This window comes from Canis lupus, chromosome 6 (assembly GCF_011100685.1).
Source record: "Canis lupus familiaris isolate Mischka breed German Shepherd chromosome 6, alternate assembly UU_Cfam_GSD_1.0, whole genome shotgun sequence".
NCBI classification, from domain to species: domain Eukaryota; kingdom Metazoa; phylum Chordata; class Mammalia; order Carnivora; family Canidae; genus Canis; species Canis lupus.
The window spans coordinates 68,882,331-68,900,637 of record NC_049227.1 but is presented as its reverse complement, the minus strand read 5'-3'; the positions used below and the strand labels follow the sequence as shown (position 1 = coordinate 68,900,637).

General features: G+C 35.7%; 1 protein-coding gene across 2 annotated transcripts; it reads left to right on the top strand.

Moving 5' to 3' along the window:
• Positions 1 to 569: 569 nt before the first annotated feature.
• On the top strand, positions 570 to 16,819 carry IFI44 (interferon induced protein 44). 2 transcript variants are annotated; one of them, XM_038541583.1, is made up of 9 exons: positions 570 to 731; positions 973 to 1,472; positions 6,461 to 6,497; positions 7,214 to 7,409; positions 7,560 to 7,709; positions 10,532 to 10,703; positions 11,743 to 11,843; positions 13,455 to 13,629; positions 14,034 to 16,819. In XM_038541583.1, exons 2-9 carry the CDS (start codon positions 983 to 985, stop codon positions 14,045 to 14,047), a joined length of 1,335 nt encoding a protein of 444 aa, XP_038397511.1. In that variant the 5' UTR covers positions 570 to 731; positions 973 to 982; the 3' UTR covers positions 14,048 to 16,819. The 2 variants fall into 2 exon arrangements, with proteins under 2 accessions (XP_038397511.1, XP_038397510.1); XM_038541582.1 differs by having other exon boundaries at positions 13,455 to 13,632.
• Positions 16,820 to 18,307: the final 1,488 nt, after the last annotated feature.

The following is an 18,307-nucleotide window of genomic DNA, read 5'->3' as shown; positions in this document are numbered from 1 at the left end:
CCTGCTTTTCTGAGTCAGGGAACAGTGGGAACTGAGCATGGAAGGTGTTCAGATGGTGGTGACATTGTCCTCAACACTTGCTGATCTCCAAAAGCCTTACATATTGCCTCAGTGTTCTCTGTGTGAGACTGCTGCTCCTCTGTCACAGCTAGTCAGAAGTCTCCACAGTTCTTGGCTGAAATAAATCTCAAGAAAGTTGTTTTCAGACTGCATGTCTTACTCAAGAACTAGTGGATTTTAATACCAAATAGATAAATAAAAATCCCCAGGAAAACAAACAAACAAACAAACAGCACAGGAAACAGTGGACTCTGATGAGAGGAAGTTGATAGCAGAGAAGTGGACACTTTGAGGCCTGTGTCCTGGAGCAGGAATAGACAGCACTTTTTGGTATTTCAACATAGAGAAATTGATTGAATTTCTCTTTCCAAAAAGTCACTTAAAAATCTAGTGAGCTGTTAGGTTTTCTTCTGACTTCAATTCTTTGACATTCTTAATATTTTTATTTGACTTGACTGTATATGTTGAACTGGGCCACTTTGTGCTCCCTCACAGAAGGAAGCTGGCTCCCGGCCAAGTGGGCTGGGCCTTTCTGAGTTTCATTTTCCTTTTCTCGGAGTCCCTGAAGCCTGGAGGTTGCTGAAGAATTTTCTTTCTATCTTGTATCTGCTTAGCTGTCAGGACAGAGCAGTTATACTCGGCTTCAGTACCTGTACAAATTCTACAAACAGGTAAATGACTTGCTGCTTTTCACCATTCCTAGCCACTTGCAAATAGAAGTCTTCTTTTTTGAATTGAAAAAAATAATTTAGAATGAAAAGCTAAAGATTTTTTCTTGCTATTTGATCATGCTCCATTTCTTCATCTTATATGTAATGTAGAGTAAATAAGAGGCACAAATGTAAGCTTTGTGACAGTATGTGTTACCTGTTTTTCAATATTTAATGGAAAATATGTTTGATTTTCTACTAGATTGAGAAGTATGGCAGTGACAACTTGTTTGACAAAGATGCAAGAAAAGAAGCTGCAAAGTTGTTTTGGAGGAAAACGGTTTACCCTTCTCTATAAAGCAAGTGTCCATGATTTCTCTGGATATAATGTGTACAAGAGATGCAATAACCAAGGGCCTACTGTGATGGTGATTTATAGTGGACATGATATTTTTGGGGCATATATAAAAGACAGTTACCAGGAATATGGTGACAGAGTTCCCATTGTCCTATTTGCTTTTCAAAAGAATGAAATTTCAGAATGCAAAATAGGTGCATATTCACCGTCTACATTTCTCTGTCTGTACAAGGAAGATAATTGTTCAGAATTCCTCTTAAATCTGGATGGAAAAAAAGTGACTATGAAATTAGATACAATTGAGAAACTTCAACTGAAAGTTCAAGTTTCAAATGAGAGACATCAAAAGCATCAAAAAGATCAAATTATTTCCGTTAAGGAATGTGAAGTTTTTCGATGTGAAGGTAGGTTTAATCAGATAACCTTATATAGAGTTTTCTCCTGAATGTCTGGGGGATTTTGACTCATCTCTTTAAGAAAGAATCTCCTTATCTCTGGGTGACCCAGACTGAAACCTGGCCACACATTGTTTGCTGAGACCCAACCATGGCCAAAAGTAGCATTTACAGTTTTCTGGAGTATGTTTGTGTGGGAGAAGGAGTAAGGGAGGATGAGGAAAGGTAGAAGGAGAAGGGAGAGAAAGAGAGAGAGGCAGCAAACCTAAAGATTGTTAGATTCTCTTGGAATGAAACCAAACCTTGAACTCCTCTTGATTGGTACTAGATCCAGCAGTTTCCCATTGTATCCATTATATCAAAAGATCAAAATTAAGTAACTTATTTTTCTGCTAAAGGACATTGTTTCCAGTATTTTCTTTTATAAATAATGCTTTTGTAATGTATTTATGAATATAATTGTGCACAAAAATGCTTTTGTAATAGTAACTTCGTGGAAGTAGGATTGTTGTTTAAGAATTATTTACATTCACACTTTGATAGATACCTCTCAAAAGCTTTTATACTATCCCCAAGAGTGTTATAGAAATGCCTATTTCCCTATCTTCTTGCCACTATTTGGTAATATCAAATGTTAGAATATTTGCAATCTGATAGTCAAAGGATGGTTTCTCATTTTCTTCCGTGCTTATTCCTGATTACTAGCAAGTCTGTAAGTAGTGGCCGTTTAGATTTCTTCTCTGAAATAGTTATTAATGGCTATCCATTTAAAAGAAGGGACCCTGGGAATGATAATCCTTGAGTATTTTCATGTTCCAAACTAATTGTTTGTGGTCTTTATACTTGAATGATCATCAGAGTATATAATTTTTGGGGAGGGGCGATTTTGTAATGTTTCCACACTATTGATGTTGCTGTGGAAAACCTAGGGCCAGACTTACTTGTTTTTATTGTTTCCCTTTGGATGATTTGATCTTTCTTCCTGGCTGCCCCAAACGTTTAAAATGTTTTTTTGTTGATCTTTGGTAAATTTACCTGGCTATGTCATGATGTTGACAAACATGGATCAGTTAAGAAAACTTTATATTGAAGTATAACACGTAGGGACGCCTGGGTGGCTCAGCGGTTGAACATCTGCCTTTGGCTCAGGGCGTGATCCCAGGGTCACGGGATCAAGTCCCACATCTGGCTCCTTGCACGGAGCCTGCTTCTCCCTCTGCCTGTGTCTCTGCCTCTCTCTGTGTGTCTCTCATGAATAAAAAAATAAAATCTAAAAAAAAGTATACCCATAAACAGAGAAGTGCACAATTGATAAATGTATCAACTGACAAACTTTTGTAAATTAGACACACTAATACAGCCACTAGTGAGATGAAGAAATAGATTATTATCATCGTTTCAAAAGACTCCTTGCTGATTCTTTCAGCTTATTACCAACCCAAGTTAATTGTTGCTTTGGCTTGTGTCAACATTAATTACTTCTTGTTTCTGAATTCTGTATAAATGGAATCATATCAAAATATGTACTCTTTTCTGCTTGGCTTCTTATGTTCAATATTATGTTTGGGGGACTGAGCTAAACCAGGGATTGGTTTATAAAATAAGACCTCTACAAATCAGATATCTTACCCAGTAGTAGGTTTGGGTAATAATTTCAGGGATAAAGGCAATCAGAAATCTCAGAGAAGGCAGAAAGGGTGCAAGAATATTCTGTGTGTCTCCTAGGTCCTTGCTTTGCTTATTAGACATATGTTTCTGTATAAAAACAACAAGCAGAGTTGTTTTATGAAGTTTATGGGCCACTTTACATATTGAAGAGTGATTATGTAATGGAACCTTTATATGTCAGTGCTATGGACTGACTGTGCCACCCCCCCAAACTCATATGTTCACTGAATATGACTATACTTGGAGATGGGGCCTCGAAAGAAGTAATTAAGGTTAAGTGAGGTCATAAGAGTGGGGCCTTAATTCAAGACGACAACTATTCATATAAGAAGGGACACCAGAGAGCTTACTCTCTGCCCATGAACATATAAGAAGTGGTCATGGGAGAGCACCGTGAGATGGCTGCCCCCTACAAAACAAGAGAAGAGGCCTCAGAATGAAATTTACCTTACTGCACAGTGTTCTTGGACTTCTCAGCTTCCAGAACTGTGAGAAATACATTTCTGTTGTCCTACTTCATGGTTTGTATGGCATCTTGAGCAGACTAAGGCGGTCAGCTTACATGACAGTTCCTGTTGAAGATGTGCTCATGAATCCATAGGATTCGTATTTATTTATCCTAAGTAATCCTTAGCCAGGAACATCCTGTTAAGGACATTCAAGAGATAAGTATGTTCCTTGCAGGAGATATCATTAGTCTGTTTACCAGGAGATAAGATTCGTAGCATATTTGCAAAGGAATCAGGTTGAGTCACTTTTCTTTTTTTCCCCTCAGAGTGTTATTTGGTAAACTGAGCAAATGTATCTCAGGACAGCTGTTTAACTCCCTGCCTCCCTACTGATTCATCCATATTATGTGTTGTAGTCATTTGTTCCTTTACATTTCCATATACTTTGCCAGTGTAATGATTTCATCATCTTTCTATTTTCTTTTTCTTTCTTTCTTTCTTTCTTTCTTTCTTTCTTTCTCTCTCTCTCTCTCTCTCTCTCTCTCTCTCTCTTTCTTTCTTTTTTTTTTTTAGGCTCCATGCCCAGTGTGGAGCCCAACTCCAGGCTTGAACTCAGGACCTGTGCTGAGATCAAGTCAGGCACTTAACTGACTGAGCCACTCAGGAGCCTCTATTTTTGTTTTCTTTTGGTTTTTTAATAAAATTGCTGTTGGTAGACATTTGAGTTTTCTAGTTGGGGGCTATCACAAATAATACTGCTATAAGCATTCTTGTACATGTGTTTTAGTCCATATTTTTTAAAGAATATAAATATAAACTTTCTGGGTCATCAGATTTGTGTATGTTCAGCTTCGATGGATTCTGACAAAGTTTTACAACATAGTCCTACCAATTTCCACTGTTGCAAGCAGTATATTAGAGTTTCCGTCATGTCTGAATTTTTCCCAACACTTTTTTTTTTTTTAATTTTTATTTATTTGTGATAGTCACAGAGAGAGAGAGAGAATGAGGACAGAGACACAGGCAGAGGGAGAAGCAGGCTCCATGCACCGGGAGCCCGACGTGGGATTCGATCCCGGGTCTCCAGGATCGCGCCCTGGGCCAAAGGCAGGCTCCAAACCGCTGAGCCACCCAGGGATCCCTCCCAACACTTTTTGTTATAATATGTAGCCATTTTGGCATGTGAGTTGTGGCATGACATTTTGTGAATTTGGTTTTCTTTGATTAGACTAGTCAGTAATTTATTTTACAGTTTAAACCAATTACTGTATTAATTTATCCTTTCTTCAATGTATAAAATTTATCTTGTGTTTTTGTTAATTCCTTCTTATATTTCTAAGGTTTGTTTCAATATTCTTTTCTGTTTCTATTTTCTATTTTCGAAAATTTCCTTCTTTCTTGTTATTAACAAAGTGTACTTTATCACAAGGTTGATATAGTGTTTATATTATTATTTTCTATATATTTACAATTTTGATTTTTAATTTCCTTTTGGATGTTAAAGTTAAGAAAGTGCTTTGTAACATCCCAAGAGGTTGCTTTTCTCTGTGTTTACAATTACACTTTTTTTTTGTTTTATTATAGTCATTGTATGTAGTCTTCAATATTTTTACCTTCCGTAATTTAAAGAGATTTTCTGGAAAGATATGGATAACCATATTTTTAAATGTTTCACATAGTATTCTTCTTTTGTAGTATAGAGAATTTCCAGGATCACTATACCTGACCCTTTCAGTTTCTGTTTTAAAGATATTATTTATTTATTTATTTATTTATTTATTTATTTATTTGAGAGAGAGAGAGAGAGAGAGAGAGAGAGAGAAAGCAAGCATGAGTAAGGGGAGGAGGGGGAGAGAGAATCTGCAGCAGACTCTACACTGAGGGTGGAGCCCAATGTGGTGCATGGGGCCTGACCTGGGCTTGGTCCCACTACTGGGAGATCATGACCTGAGCAGAAATCAAGATTTGGTCACTCAACCCACTGAGCCAACTAGGTGCCTTTTCTTCTCTTTTTTTCTTTTTTTGCCTTTTCAATTTTAAATCAACCACAAAAGAGTGTCTCTTCACAGAAAATAAATAATTCTGTGCCTGAGTCTCATTGTTCACGTAAAGTCCTCAGCCCTTCCCTGAACGCTCACTACACTCTGATGCGGTAGGGATGAGTTCTACGTTCTCTTTGGAGCCAAGAAGAAAATCAAATGTATTGGAAGTTCCAGGAAATCCAATTGCAGGTAGCAGGGTTTTGGTTTTTTTTAAGAGTTTATTTATTTATTCATAAGAGAGGCAGAGACACAAGCAGAGGGAGAAGCAGGCTCCATGCAGGGAGCTAGATGTGAGATTTGATCCCGGGTCTCCAGGATTATGCCCTGGGCAGAAGGCAGATGCTAAACCACTGAGCCACCCAGGTATCCCACAGATAGTAGGTTTCGGAGAAACATTGGTACCTATGGGGTTTTTTTGTTTGTGTGTCTCTGTGCATTATCCTTTTCAGACCTCTTGGATTATGGAGAGTAGCTATCTTTAACTATTCTCAGTCTTTCTTTGGCCTGTCCCTGCCTTTATGCCTTGCTTCTCTGATTCAGAAAGGACCTCAGTTCTCATTTCCCGTGTTGGAGCAAGCCACACACTACCACTGAGTAATTGGATGAGAAGAGATCTGTGGACCATCTAATCTTACAGTGCCCACCTTGCCTCTAGCTCTAGACTCTCCAAAGAGATGTTAAGGAGGTTTGCCAGAATTTTCTCCACTTGCTTTCATTATACTGTGCTGTTCTTATGGAAAAGCTATTTTTGTATTTTTCCCTCGTGAAGGCATTGACATTCAGTTAGCCAGTCATTCAACAACTGGTAATTTGCATTTTTCTTTGATTATTCCCCTAGACTTACTGGACAAAAGAAACATGGAAGAGATTACTCAGTAAGTCAATGTTTTGAATGTTTTTTTATTCTGCTCATTATCTTAGACTTATTCTATTATAGGTTCTGTCAAATTGGCAGCACAGATTATAACAGATAGCTTGTGGATCATTAAGAATAAACTATAATTATAATTATAAAGCTGTTTGTGATAATACCAATGTTAAAACAGAAAGAACACCAAGTAGAGGGAAAGCCTTCCTAATCTTTTTATATACTTGAAGGAAAACCATTATTTGGCTGTATGTCTACATTATATCTTAGGCTTCTTGCAGTTACAGTTTCAACTACTTTAGGGAATTACTTTGGAAGGGCTGGCTGGTAGGTGGAGAACTTCAAGAATATGTTAGAAATTACCTACTTCCATAAACTTCAAAAGTCACATATTATGTTGTGCTTTTTGAAGTTTATTACTGATAAGTTATCTTCATACTTAACACAGTTCATATTTATTACTAGGTTTATATGATCTGCTTGCTTAAACCTGGAAGATTTTATGTCTGATTGGATTTAGTTTATAAATGTTATTTTTATTTTTTCTTCTTTTATAGTCGGATTTGAAGTAGGATAATTTCGTGTCCTTTTAACAGGAAAGCAAATTGCTACTCAAAAATAAAAAAACAATATATAAGAAAAGAAAATGAATCCTAGGAAAATTTATGATAAGTTCTTGTGATCTACCCTCAGTCAACTGTTAAAATTGTCTTGTTTCAACAGGCTCCACAAGAGCTTATTGTTTGACATAAAATCCTATAGACCATATAGAGACCTGGTTCGCCAAATACGGATTCTGCTCCTGGGTCCAACTGGAGCTGGGAAGTCTAGCTTTTTCAACTCAGTTAAATCTGTTTTCCGAGGCTACGTAACACACCAGGCTCTGGTGGGCTCTGATGCAGCCGGGGTGTCTGACAAGGTATGTCCATTCAAGGTCACTCAGTCTTTACTTTGTTCTAGTTAATTAGGGTTGAAAAGTCTTTTGCTGGTTGACTTCATTACGTGAAGACTTTACCTCCATTTGCAATTTAAAAAATGTACCTTAATACTGCCTTTTTCTCCTCTGTAGTACAGGGTATATTCCATTAAGGATGCGGGGTATAACAACTCCCTGCCATTTATTCTGTGTGACTCAATGGGCCTGGGTGAGGAGGACAAAGGGCCGTGCATGGATGACATAGTCTACATCTTAAAAGGCCACATTTCTGACAGATACCAGGTATGATTGAACTAATTATTGAGAAATTATAACTGATATTTAAAATGTTTATTTTTGCTCACTATAGACAATGGCAGATGCTAGTCTAATTTAATGCATTATGATTTATTTTCTTGAACTATACTTGTTCAAGAGCATTTGTTCCTTTTTGATACTTTATTCTACAAAGAATTAAAACATCCAAAGACTCTTTTGTCAAAGCTGCCATAACAACTCTGAATGTTGTTTCATATTCAATTGCCTTTGGCTATGTGAAACAGAAATCCAAATACAGCAATTTACTCACAAAGGTAATTTTCCTTACGTAACAGGAAGTCTGAAGGTAGGCAGCTTTGGGCCAGTGTGAAAGCTCTTTGAGGTTATCAATTTCAAAGGTCAATCTGACTTTCTCTTACTGAGACCCTCAGTATGGGGTGCTTTGTGTCCCCCTAAAATTCATATGCCAAAGCCCTAATCCCCAATGTGATGGCATTACGAGTTGGGACCTTTGTTTTTTTTTTTTGTTTTGTTTTTTTTTTTTTTTTTTTTTTGAGTTGGGACCTTTGAAAGGTGATTAGGTCACAGGGTAAATCCCTCATGAATGGGAGTAGTATCCTTACAAGAAGTGATATAAATCTTTCTCTCTGTCATATGAGGACACAGCAAGGAGATGCCAAATCTGCTAGCACCTTGATCTTGGACTTTCTAGCCCCCAGAACTGTGAGAGGTAATTTTTGTTCTGTAAGACACCATATATGGTCATTTGTTATAACAGCTCAAGCAGACTAAGACATGTGGCTTTCATCCTTATGCTCTCAGATGTCCTAGGAGAGAGGAGAGGGGAGATTAAAGAGAAAGCCACTTTAGTCCATCATATTTTTTAAAACTTTCTAGTACTTTTTATAAACATTTAGATTTTGAATTAGTCATTAATTTATCTAGTTCCAAATGAATAGTCAATTGTGCCAACATATTTCATTGAATGTCTTTGCATCTTTTTTTTACCTACCAAATATAGGGATTGGTTTTCATATTCTCTAGTTTGTTCTTTTGTTGTATTTATCAATCCCTTTATGATATTCTTTTTATTATCATATCATTTAATTGTTTTTTAAAATATTTTATTTATTTATTAATGAGAGATGCAGAGAGAAAGGCAGAGACATAGGGAGAGGGAGAAGCAGGCTCCATGCAGGGAGCCAGATGTCAGACTTGATCCCGGGATCCCAGGATCACACTCTGAGCCAAAGGCTCACTCAACCGCTGAGCCACCCAGGTGTCCCTATTTAATTGTTTTAATACCATAGTAATCAACTATGTCTTTATACCTCACCGGACATGTCATATTCATTACTTATTTCTTGCATCTGTTTTTCTTAACATTTTCACAATATACTTTTCCAAGTGAGCTTATTTGTATTTTATTTGATTGTTTGTGTTTGATTTGTTGGTGTTTTGATTAAAATTACATTAAAATTTTATATTGAAAGTTTATTTACATCTTTGCATATCCAGTGTTTTTATCCAGAAACACAGCATGTTTTATTTTTCTATTCATGCAATGGCTTTTCATTCTTTAGTATAGCATTATCTTATAGAGGCAAAGTTTATTTTTAAATATTCTTTTTAAAAAAAACAAATTTATTATAGAGAATTTCAAACCAATGCAAAAGTAGACAAGACAATTTAAAAACTTCCCATTTACTCAGCTTCAACAATTTTTGATTCACAGCCCATCATCTGTGTCTATCCACTTTCTCCTCTCCTGTATTATTTGGAATCAAATTTAATACATTGTAACATTTTTTTAAAAAGATCTATTTATTTATTCATGAGATACACAGACTGAGAGAGAGAGAGAGACAGAGACATAGGCAGACGGAGAAGCAGGCTCCTCGCAGGGAGTCCAATGAGCGACTTGATTCCGGATCCCTGGATCACTACCTGAGCCAGAGGCAGGCTCCCAACCACTGAGCCACCCAGGCATCCCTACATCATAGCATTTAATTATAAATCATAGCAAGTACACCAAAACTATGGTCACAAATACTGAACACACCCTTAGTAGTCAACTAACATTTACCCAAACCATATGCAATTAGTTTTGGCATACTGAAATGTAGTCTAAAGTCAACTTTACAAAATAGGGCATAGTCAAAGAATCCATTTTATTTCTCTGCCCCTTCAAATACATTTTTTTTCCTTTTTAAAAATAAGCAACCATATAAAAATGTATGGTTTACTTTCCTTTTTTACTGTATAAGAAAATACTTACAGATTTGTGGTTCTTCTCTTTTTTGGGAAGTCATGAAATACTATATATATATATATATATATATATATATATATATATATAATTGATATATTAGAATCTTGCTACTACAAATAGCCCTGAAGTTAATAGGCTTGTACCTACATCATTTTGTATTTTTGCTAGTACACCTGTGACAGATTCCCAGCAGAGGGATTGCTAGTTTGAGAGTATATGCATCTCGTTTTGAACCACTTTCTGCCCTTGCATTCTGTGTGATCATGCCGGATTTCTTTCTGAATGTTCTCACCTCCACCTTCTCCTACACTGCTTCTATCTAGAACACTTTCTACTATATGCTTGTTCCCTTTATCAGACTAACTCCCCCTACTTTGTAGCTCCCAGATTACGTGTCCCTTTCTTGCAGAAGCTTTACTTGCCTGTGTGAACAGGCTGCTCGCTACTTACATAGACTGTCTTCCCTATTGGATTGCTAGCCTCATAATATCAGAGACTTGTATACTGCCTCATACATAGTATGTGCTCATAAATATCCATGGAATTAATATGTTGCTTTATGTTTACCTTACAGTTTAATTCCATGAAACCAATCACACCAGGTCATAGTAACTATATTGAAAACCCATTGCTGAAGGACAGAATTCATTGTGCGGTATTTGTGTTCAATATCAACTCTGTTGAACACCTCTCTTATGAGATGATGGCAAAGATCAAAAAAATTCGAAGGGAGTTGATAAAGTGTGGTGAGTCTCATTCCACTTTGCTATTAAGAGTAATTGATTAGACTATATTATAGAATGGTTTTAGAACAGGATGAGAAGCTTAAGAAATTGGGCATGTGAATCTTCTCTGGCCCATCAGTGTGGTTCAATCAAATCAAGCGCTTAATAGCTGTATGATTCTGTGTGAGTGACTTAAACTCTCTATGGTCTCAATTTCCTAATCTATTAAATTAGTATAATAATAGCACCTACCTCAGAGATTTATTATAAGGATTAAACAAATCATTATATTTGAAGAGTTTAGCACAGTCCTCACTACCTGCTATCACTATATCCTAGCATGAATTTATTTACCAAAAGTTCTAGCTTTTCCCTTGGACCTTAAATGATTAGAAATGGAAAACAATATATCAGTAAGAAAAGGTGACAGGGAAGTATGATGTTAGGTAGGGAGTGGTAGTATAAAGGCTTAGGAGAAGGTAAACAGGATCAGGGAATTAGAAAAGCCCCATATTGGCTTTTCTTGGCTTTATTATCCATTCTGTCTGGGAAAGAGCCAGTTTATCACAATCTTGATTAAGTTAGAAGCATGAAATGATTTACTTGCTCATTGAATTTTGAAACCTTGCAAGGGAGGTGTGCAGAAAGCATTGTGACAGAAAGCAGTTTATTTGTGATGCTTTGACAATGCTATTTCCTCCTTCTTCTCCCCCATCTTGTTTATTAGATCTCTTTTCTCTAGTCTTCATAAAAACAATTGTTGGGACAGGACATAAGACCAGTCAACAATATTGTAGCTTAGTTTTAGTTTATCTCTTCCAAGAGGTGGTTTTATTTGAAGCCTCATTTCTTACCATGGAAAGCAATGAAGGAAATTTCCTATGTCAAAGGAATTCCATGTACTAATGAGTAGTTGAAAGGGATATTTTTAGGGGGGTGGGCCTTCCCAAATCTCTGAAATGACTCCATAGAAAGCCTGTTTTATAATTGATAGCTGATTAACTGAAAAATACTGATGTTGTCTTTAATGATCAAAGTGACATGTATCTGTTTGGTCTAGGTATAATACATGTGGTGTTGCTCACTCATGTGGATAGCTTGGATCTGATTACAAAAGGTGACTTCATAGACATATATAGATGTACACTTGTGAAGTGCAAGGTAATGAATGATGTTCCTTTTTGTAAACACATATTCTGGGATATGTCACTATAATCACCTGGTACTACTGTGTATAAAAATAAAATGGAAAAAAAATAAAATGGACACCTACAGAACTTAAGAATTAAAACAATTGGATAATTCAGATTCGTGTCCCAAGATTTAAAAATTAAATATTTATTCATCTTTACACAGACACAGATCATTCCATTCATTATAATTTAATCTAATTAGGTTCAATTCAACAAATGCTTGCTTATTTATTTATTTAGAAAGATTGTATTTGTTTATTCATGAGAGACACACAGAGAGAGGCAGAGACGTAGGCAGAGGGAGAAGCAGGCTTCCTGTGGGGAGCCCGATGGAGACCCTGGGGTTCATGACCTGAGCTGAAGGCAGACACTCAACCACTGAGCCACCCAGGTGCCTATCAACAAGTATATATTGATTGCTTTTTCATACTGAGTCAGAGTGATCATCTCTAACCAGATACACAGATAATTAAAACAATTTCTCTTCACTCAAAAGCTTAGAATTTTATCAATGGAGGTGAGGAGATGGGGGGTGGGATGGGAAAAAATTGACAGAGTATGAGTATGATAAATCTCATGAAGGGACTCAAAAGTGAAAGTTTAGAGAGGAAAATATTATGTTAAGGAAGATGGGGAAGATTTCATTCCTGGAGTGTCACTGGAAAATAGCTTTCATAGAGGAGGAAAGTTTCAGGAGGTGAAGAGACAAAAAGAGGAAAAAAGTTTGGGTTATGAGGATGATATATGTCAATACATCAGTGTATGAAAAGGCAGTGTGAGTGGGAAGCATGGAATCATTCAGTTTAGTGGAGGGCTGAATCCTTGTAGGAAGAGGTAAAATTAAAAAGTTATATTTGCATGGGTGACTTGACTTAATTAGGTACATTACAGGGAGCCATAGCAATTTTTTCCTCTTCTTTTAAGTTTTTACTTAAATTCCAGTTAGTTAATATACTGTATAATATTGCTTTCAGGCTTACAATATAGTGATTCAACACTTCCATATATCACCCAGTGCTCATCACAAGTGTCCTCCTTCATTCCCATCACCTATTAAATCTACCATCTGTGAGATGGGTACCATCATTACCACATTTTAAAGATGAGGAAACAAAAGCACAGTGTTTTTGACAGTGACAAGAAATAACAGAGCCCCGTTTTGAACCCAGGTGGTTTCATTCCACAGAGAAATTAGTCTAAGCAAGAATTAAATATCATTATTAAACTAGTCTAATAAAAATTGACTAATCATGAGAATACTTATAATTGGAAACAGGGAAATTACAGACTCCAGTGTAAGAGTATTAAAAATGCTTCAATTTCAAAGTTATCTAATAGAACTATTAGTTATTCTTCACTTCTAATTCACGTGGAATCTGTTGTGTGTATTCTCGATGAAAATTAATAGCGATACTGAAGATTGACTTGTGAAGCTCTTTAAGCAAAAGTATTTATGGGACCAGATCTCTATCCTCATTTCCCCAACAGGTATACTATTGCCAAGCTCCTGCTTTTTGTCACTGCTTTCACAATATATATTGACCTAAGATAAGTCTTTGTCACTGTTTCTGTTTTGCAGTTAGAGATGGTCCACAGAGAACTTGGATTTGCTCTTTCTGACATCTTGGTGGTTAGTAATTATACCTCAGAGTGGGAACTGGAACCCGTAAAGGACCTTCTGATTCTCTCTGCACTGAGACAGATGCTGTGGGCTGCAGATGACTTCTTAGAGGATTTGCCTCCTGAGAAAACAGGTAGTTGTATTTGGTGGTATAGACACTTGAAAGTGTCAGCTCTATGGCTACCCCCTGCTTGGATCTATTGTTCACAATGTTTCTCAAATTCTCTCGACAATACATGCTGCACCAGTTCAATCAAAGATCAGATAGAAGTTTCAATCTATACTAAAATCTTATTTTAGTTTGTAAGAAATCAGATTAGAATATGCTATCCTCTTTGTTCTCTCTCACTTGCAAACAACGAAGAAACCCTCAAGCTACTACTGATCCTACCATCTTGGTTTCTCTCCTTCATAGAGCATGCACTTCCAAAGTCAGGGGTTGGTTGGTTTAGACACCCAGTAACCCAACGTTCCCCTTCCTTCTGGTTTCTTTTCTCTAAATAATCCAGTAATAATATTTTGTTTCTCTTTTCTCAGAGAAAAGGAAGTAAAAGAAGGAAATAAATATGTGACTCCTTCACATACTAATAATTTTAATCTCATCATAGAAGAGCAAAAACTGAGAAATAAGAAAACAGGAAAAATAGAAGTAGCTGAAACGGAAGGGGCATATTTTATGTATATCTGGAATGAAGATGGATATACGAAATTGTAATACCTGCAAATAACTAGGAACAATGGGCTTTACAGCTATTAATGGTGAAAAAAAATGATTATAGTTTCTTTTGGATTTATGTTCTGTATCTGTGAAAAATGAAGGTTTCTTCTTACAAAACCTGTTACCTTAAGTGTGTGTGTGCTTTTAGCAAAGTTTATTTTAATATAACTTGTCAGCATATTTTGATCTTCACCCACGTCATCTTAATTTTGCCTTCTTGTTTTATTTCTAAAGCATTTGATCTTCTCTTTGGGTCTCCAGTCAATGTTGTATTCTTTAACCTAAGGCCATGTTTTTGTTTGTTTACTATCTAAACCCTTTTCCAGGATGTGACAATTAATATTGATAAGAATTCTAGAGAATTAAAACTGACTATAGTTTGATTTTCTGCCAATTACGACTATTTTAGTTACAAGTGAAAAGACTCAACCTGATTTATACGAATAAAAAATAAACCATAGAAAAGGCTGGGATTGAACAGAACTGCCTCAGATGGTTGTATCTATAGATTCAAAATCTATCCTCTCTTTCTCTCTCTTGCAGACATGCTCTCACACCCACACCCACCCACACCCCCACACACAGACTCTCTGGTTCCTTCTTTGTGTCTATTGCTGTCATTTTCTCAGGCTAGCATTCTTGATAAATCTTAAGCCATCTGAACCCAAGCTTCAAGTTGACATTTATTCAGTCCCAGTCCCAGGACCCAAAAAGGAAGAGGGCTTTTCTTTTCCAGTTTCATTATGAAATATTCCAAAAAAGGACTGCAATTGATCTAGTTTGAATCATATGCTGAGCCTATAGGAACAATCACTTTATCTCCAGAAGAGGGAGAAATATAATCATCCTACCTTGAGTCATACTTGCCCAGGAAGAGTGATTTGTTATTAGAAGCAGGCAGTTAATCATGGACATGGCCGCTGTTGTATTAACTCAGCTGGAGACACACCTCAATAAGTATCTCACAGATTCAGAATATTTTGTATCTAGTTTCTCACTTAAATTATAAAGAAAGTCTTATCAATAGGTCTAAAATTGTTAACAATTACTTTAAAAAAGCTATTTATTAATATATATGCATAAAAAGTACAGAGTTCATGGCTCAGTACATTTTGATAGACTTAACACATGAAACTAGAACTCAGGTAAGAAACAGAACATTCTAGAATATCCTAGAAGTCCCTCATCTAGCCACCTAGGATATCCACTACTCTGGCTGCTAATTGCATAGATTGGTCTTGTCTCTTTTATCACTTACATAACATCATGCACTATTTACTCTTGGATCTGACTTCTTTCATGAGATTGTGTATTTGTTTGATTCCTATTATTGTACATAAGTAAAGATAATTTAATCTTATCTCTCATGTTATTGTGATGTTAATGGGCAGTTCTAATACTTTCCTTATAGGTCAACATGTATGTTGTGTTAAGCATTTTTCTGATTTATAACTACATAGAAATAAACCATATGACTTTGGGTCTTTCCAGTTTTGTATGATAATAAATATTCCATAATGGGAACATACTCTATTTCAGTTTGTAAATATACCTTGGAAATGAGAAGTAGCATCATGAATAAGTTGATATTATCCTAAAATTTATGGAGAAGTGTAAAGGGTTAAACATAGTCAAGATGTTCTTAAAGAATGAAGTGGGAAACCAGGCATAAAGAGACATATTAAGAAATGTAAGTTGACTTTGGTGCATTAATAAATTAATGGAACAGAATGGAGAGTCCGGAAACAGACTCAAACATGTCTGGACATTTGTCCTGTGATAAGGTTAGCATTGCAGATGGATGGAAAAATAACAGACAGTTCATAAATGGTCTAGTCAATTGGTTTGGGGAAAAATAACAGTGAATCCTTCACATTATACACAAAAGTCTACTTTAGGTGAACTAAGTACCTATGTGCTAAAGGGCATTGAGAAGATAAAATAGAAGGGTACTTTTATAATGGGGGTAACAAAATATTTCTTATGTCATATTTATTAAACAAGATACAAAAAGCTTAATCTCAAAAGAGATTGAAAATTCAACTACACTGAAATCAGTAATTTTTATATTCAACAAATCCCATTAAGATAGTGAAAAGACACCGCAAAATGTGGGAAAACATATGACTAGCAAAGAACTAATAAAAGGATGTACAAAGTAATCCTACAGGTCTAGAAGAAAACTAAAACATAACAGAAAATGAACCAAAGACTTGAGAAGGAGCTCTAAAGAAAAAGGAAATTCAAATATCCAGTACAGAAGAAATGTGTTCTATATCATTAGTAATAATTAAAAAATCCAAGCTAAAATAATTTGATTCTTTTTTTATGTTTATTGAGATTTAGTTGACATATAAAATATGCATATTTAAGGTGTAAAATTGAGTGATTTTTGACATATGAATATACCGTAAAATGATCTTGACAATCCAGGTAGCAAATATTTCTATCCCTCCCTCCAAAAATATTACATGGGGCCTTCATAATCCATTCTCTTTATTCCACCTCTTGTTCTGATCCTCAGATGATCGCTGGTCTGTACTCTGTCACTGTAAGTTACTTTTCATTTTTTAGAATTTATATATATGAAATTGTACAAAATATACCCTTTTGTGTCTGGCTTCTTTTATTCAGTGTGTTTTGAGATTCAACCCTATTGTTGCATGTAACAATAGTTCTTTCTTTTTTTTGAGTGGTATTTCATGGTGTGAATATACTACATTTCTTTATCCATTCATCTGTTAACAGACTTTTGGATGGTTTGTGGTAAAGTTCAAGATATGCAGACAGACCTGATGAGCTAGCAATTTGACTCTCAGTTATGTATCTTAGGGATACTTTTATGTGTGCACCTGAATACATGTATAAGAATTTTTGTAGTAGCATTGTTCATCATAGTCCCAATTGGAAACAACCCACATACCCATCAATAGTAGAAAAGATAACTAATTGTGCTATATTATATAAAGTACTTCATTTCATATAGCAAAGAAAATTAAAGAATTATATATACAATAGCCACAAATACTGCAAATATAATATTGACCAAAGGGTAAAGACATCAATGAATCTATACATTATGAATAGATTTGTATAAATCTCACAAAAATTCTAAATAAAAGAGAGGAAATGGGATCCCTGGGTGGCGCAGCGGTTTGGCGCCTGCCTTTGGCCCAGGGCGCGATCCTGGAGACCTGGGATCGAATCCCACATCGGGCTCCCGGTGCATGGAGCCTGCTTCTCCCTCTGCCTATGTCTCTGCCTCTCTCTCTCTGTGACTATCATAAATAAATAAAAAAAAAAAAATTAAAAAAAAAAAAAAAGAGAGGAAATGACGACCATAAAAAGATGGTGATTACCTTTCAAGGGTTTGGGGTTGTGAAGAGTCAGGGGCTCACCTAGCTGTTTTGCAGAAGCTAAAAATGTCCCATGTGTTGAACAGGGTGGTGATGAAATGGATATTTGCTTTCTAATTATTTTTAAGTTGTGTATTTGTCTTGTATGCACTTTCTGTATGTATTATATATTTTGTAATTAAAAAAGAAAAAAATGAGAAACGATATCATATACAAACATTAGAATTAGACAGAACTGAGTCTCTGCTAGATCATGTGTGATCTTTAAAAAGTCTCTCATTTCCCGATCTTACAGATGATGATAACACTTTATTCATAGATATGTTGTAAGAACTAAATTAGATAATATATACAAGTAGATTATCAGTGCAGGTGCTTAGAAACAGAAACTCAGGTGCTGATGGGCATTGCTAATCTTGTATAATGGCAAACTGATAAACAAAAGTTAGACTTGGATTTTGGTAGCTCATAAAAAAAATATATGAAAGAGACCTAAAGTCAAATTATCAGAGTTTTCGACTTTGGTTGTTTGATATGCAGTTTTTTTTTTTTTTTTTTTAAATATACCTTTGGCTTCAAGAGCATATTGTATCTCAAATGCAAACTTTATAACAGCATAGAGAAACATATTAAATGGCTTGGTCACGTCTGCCCCCTGCTGGCCCTACAAAGCGGGAAGTATGCTGATGGTTGAATTTGGAAGCTCACATAAAAACTAAGGTTTTTCTAATTTTTAA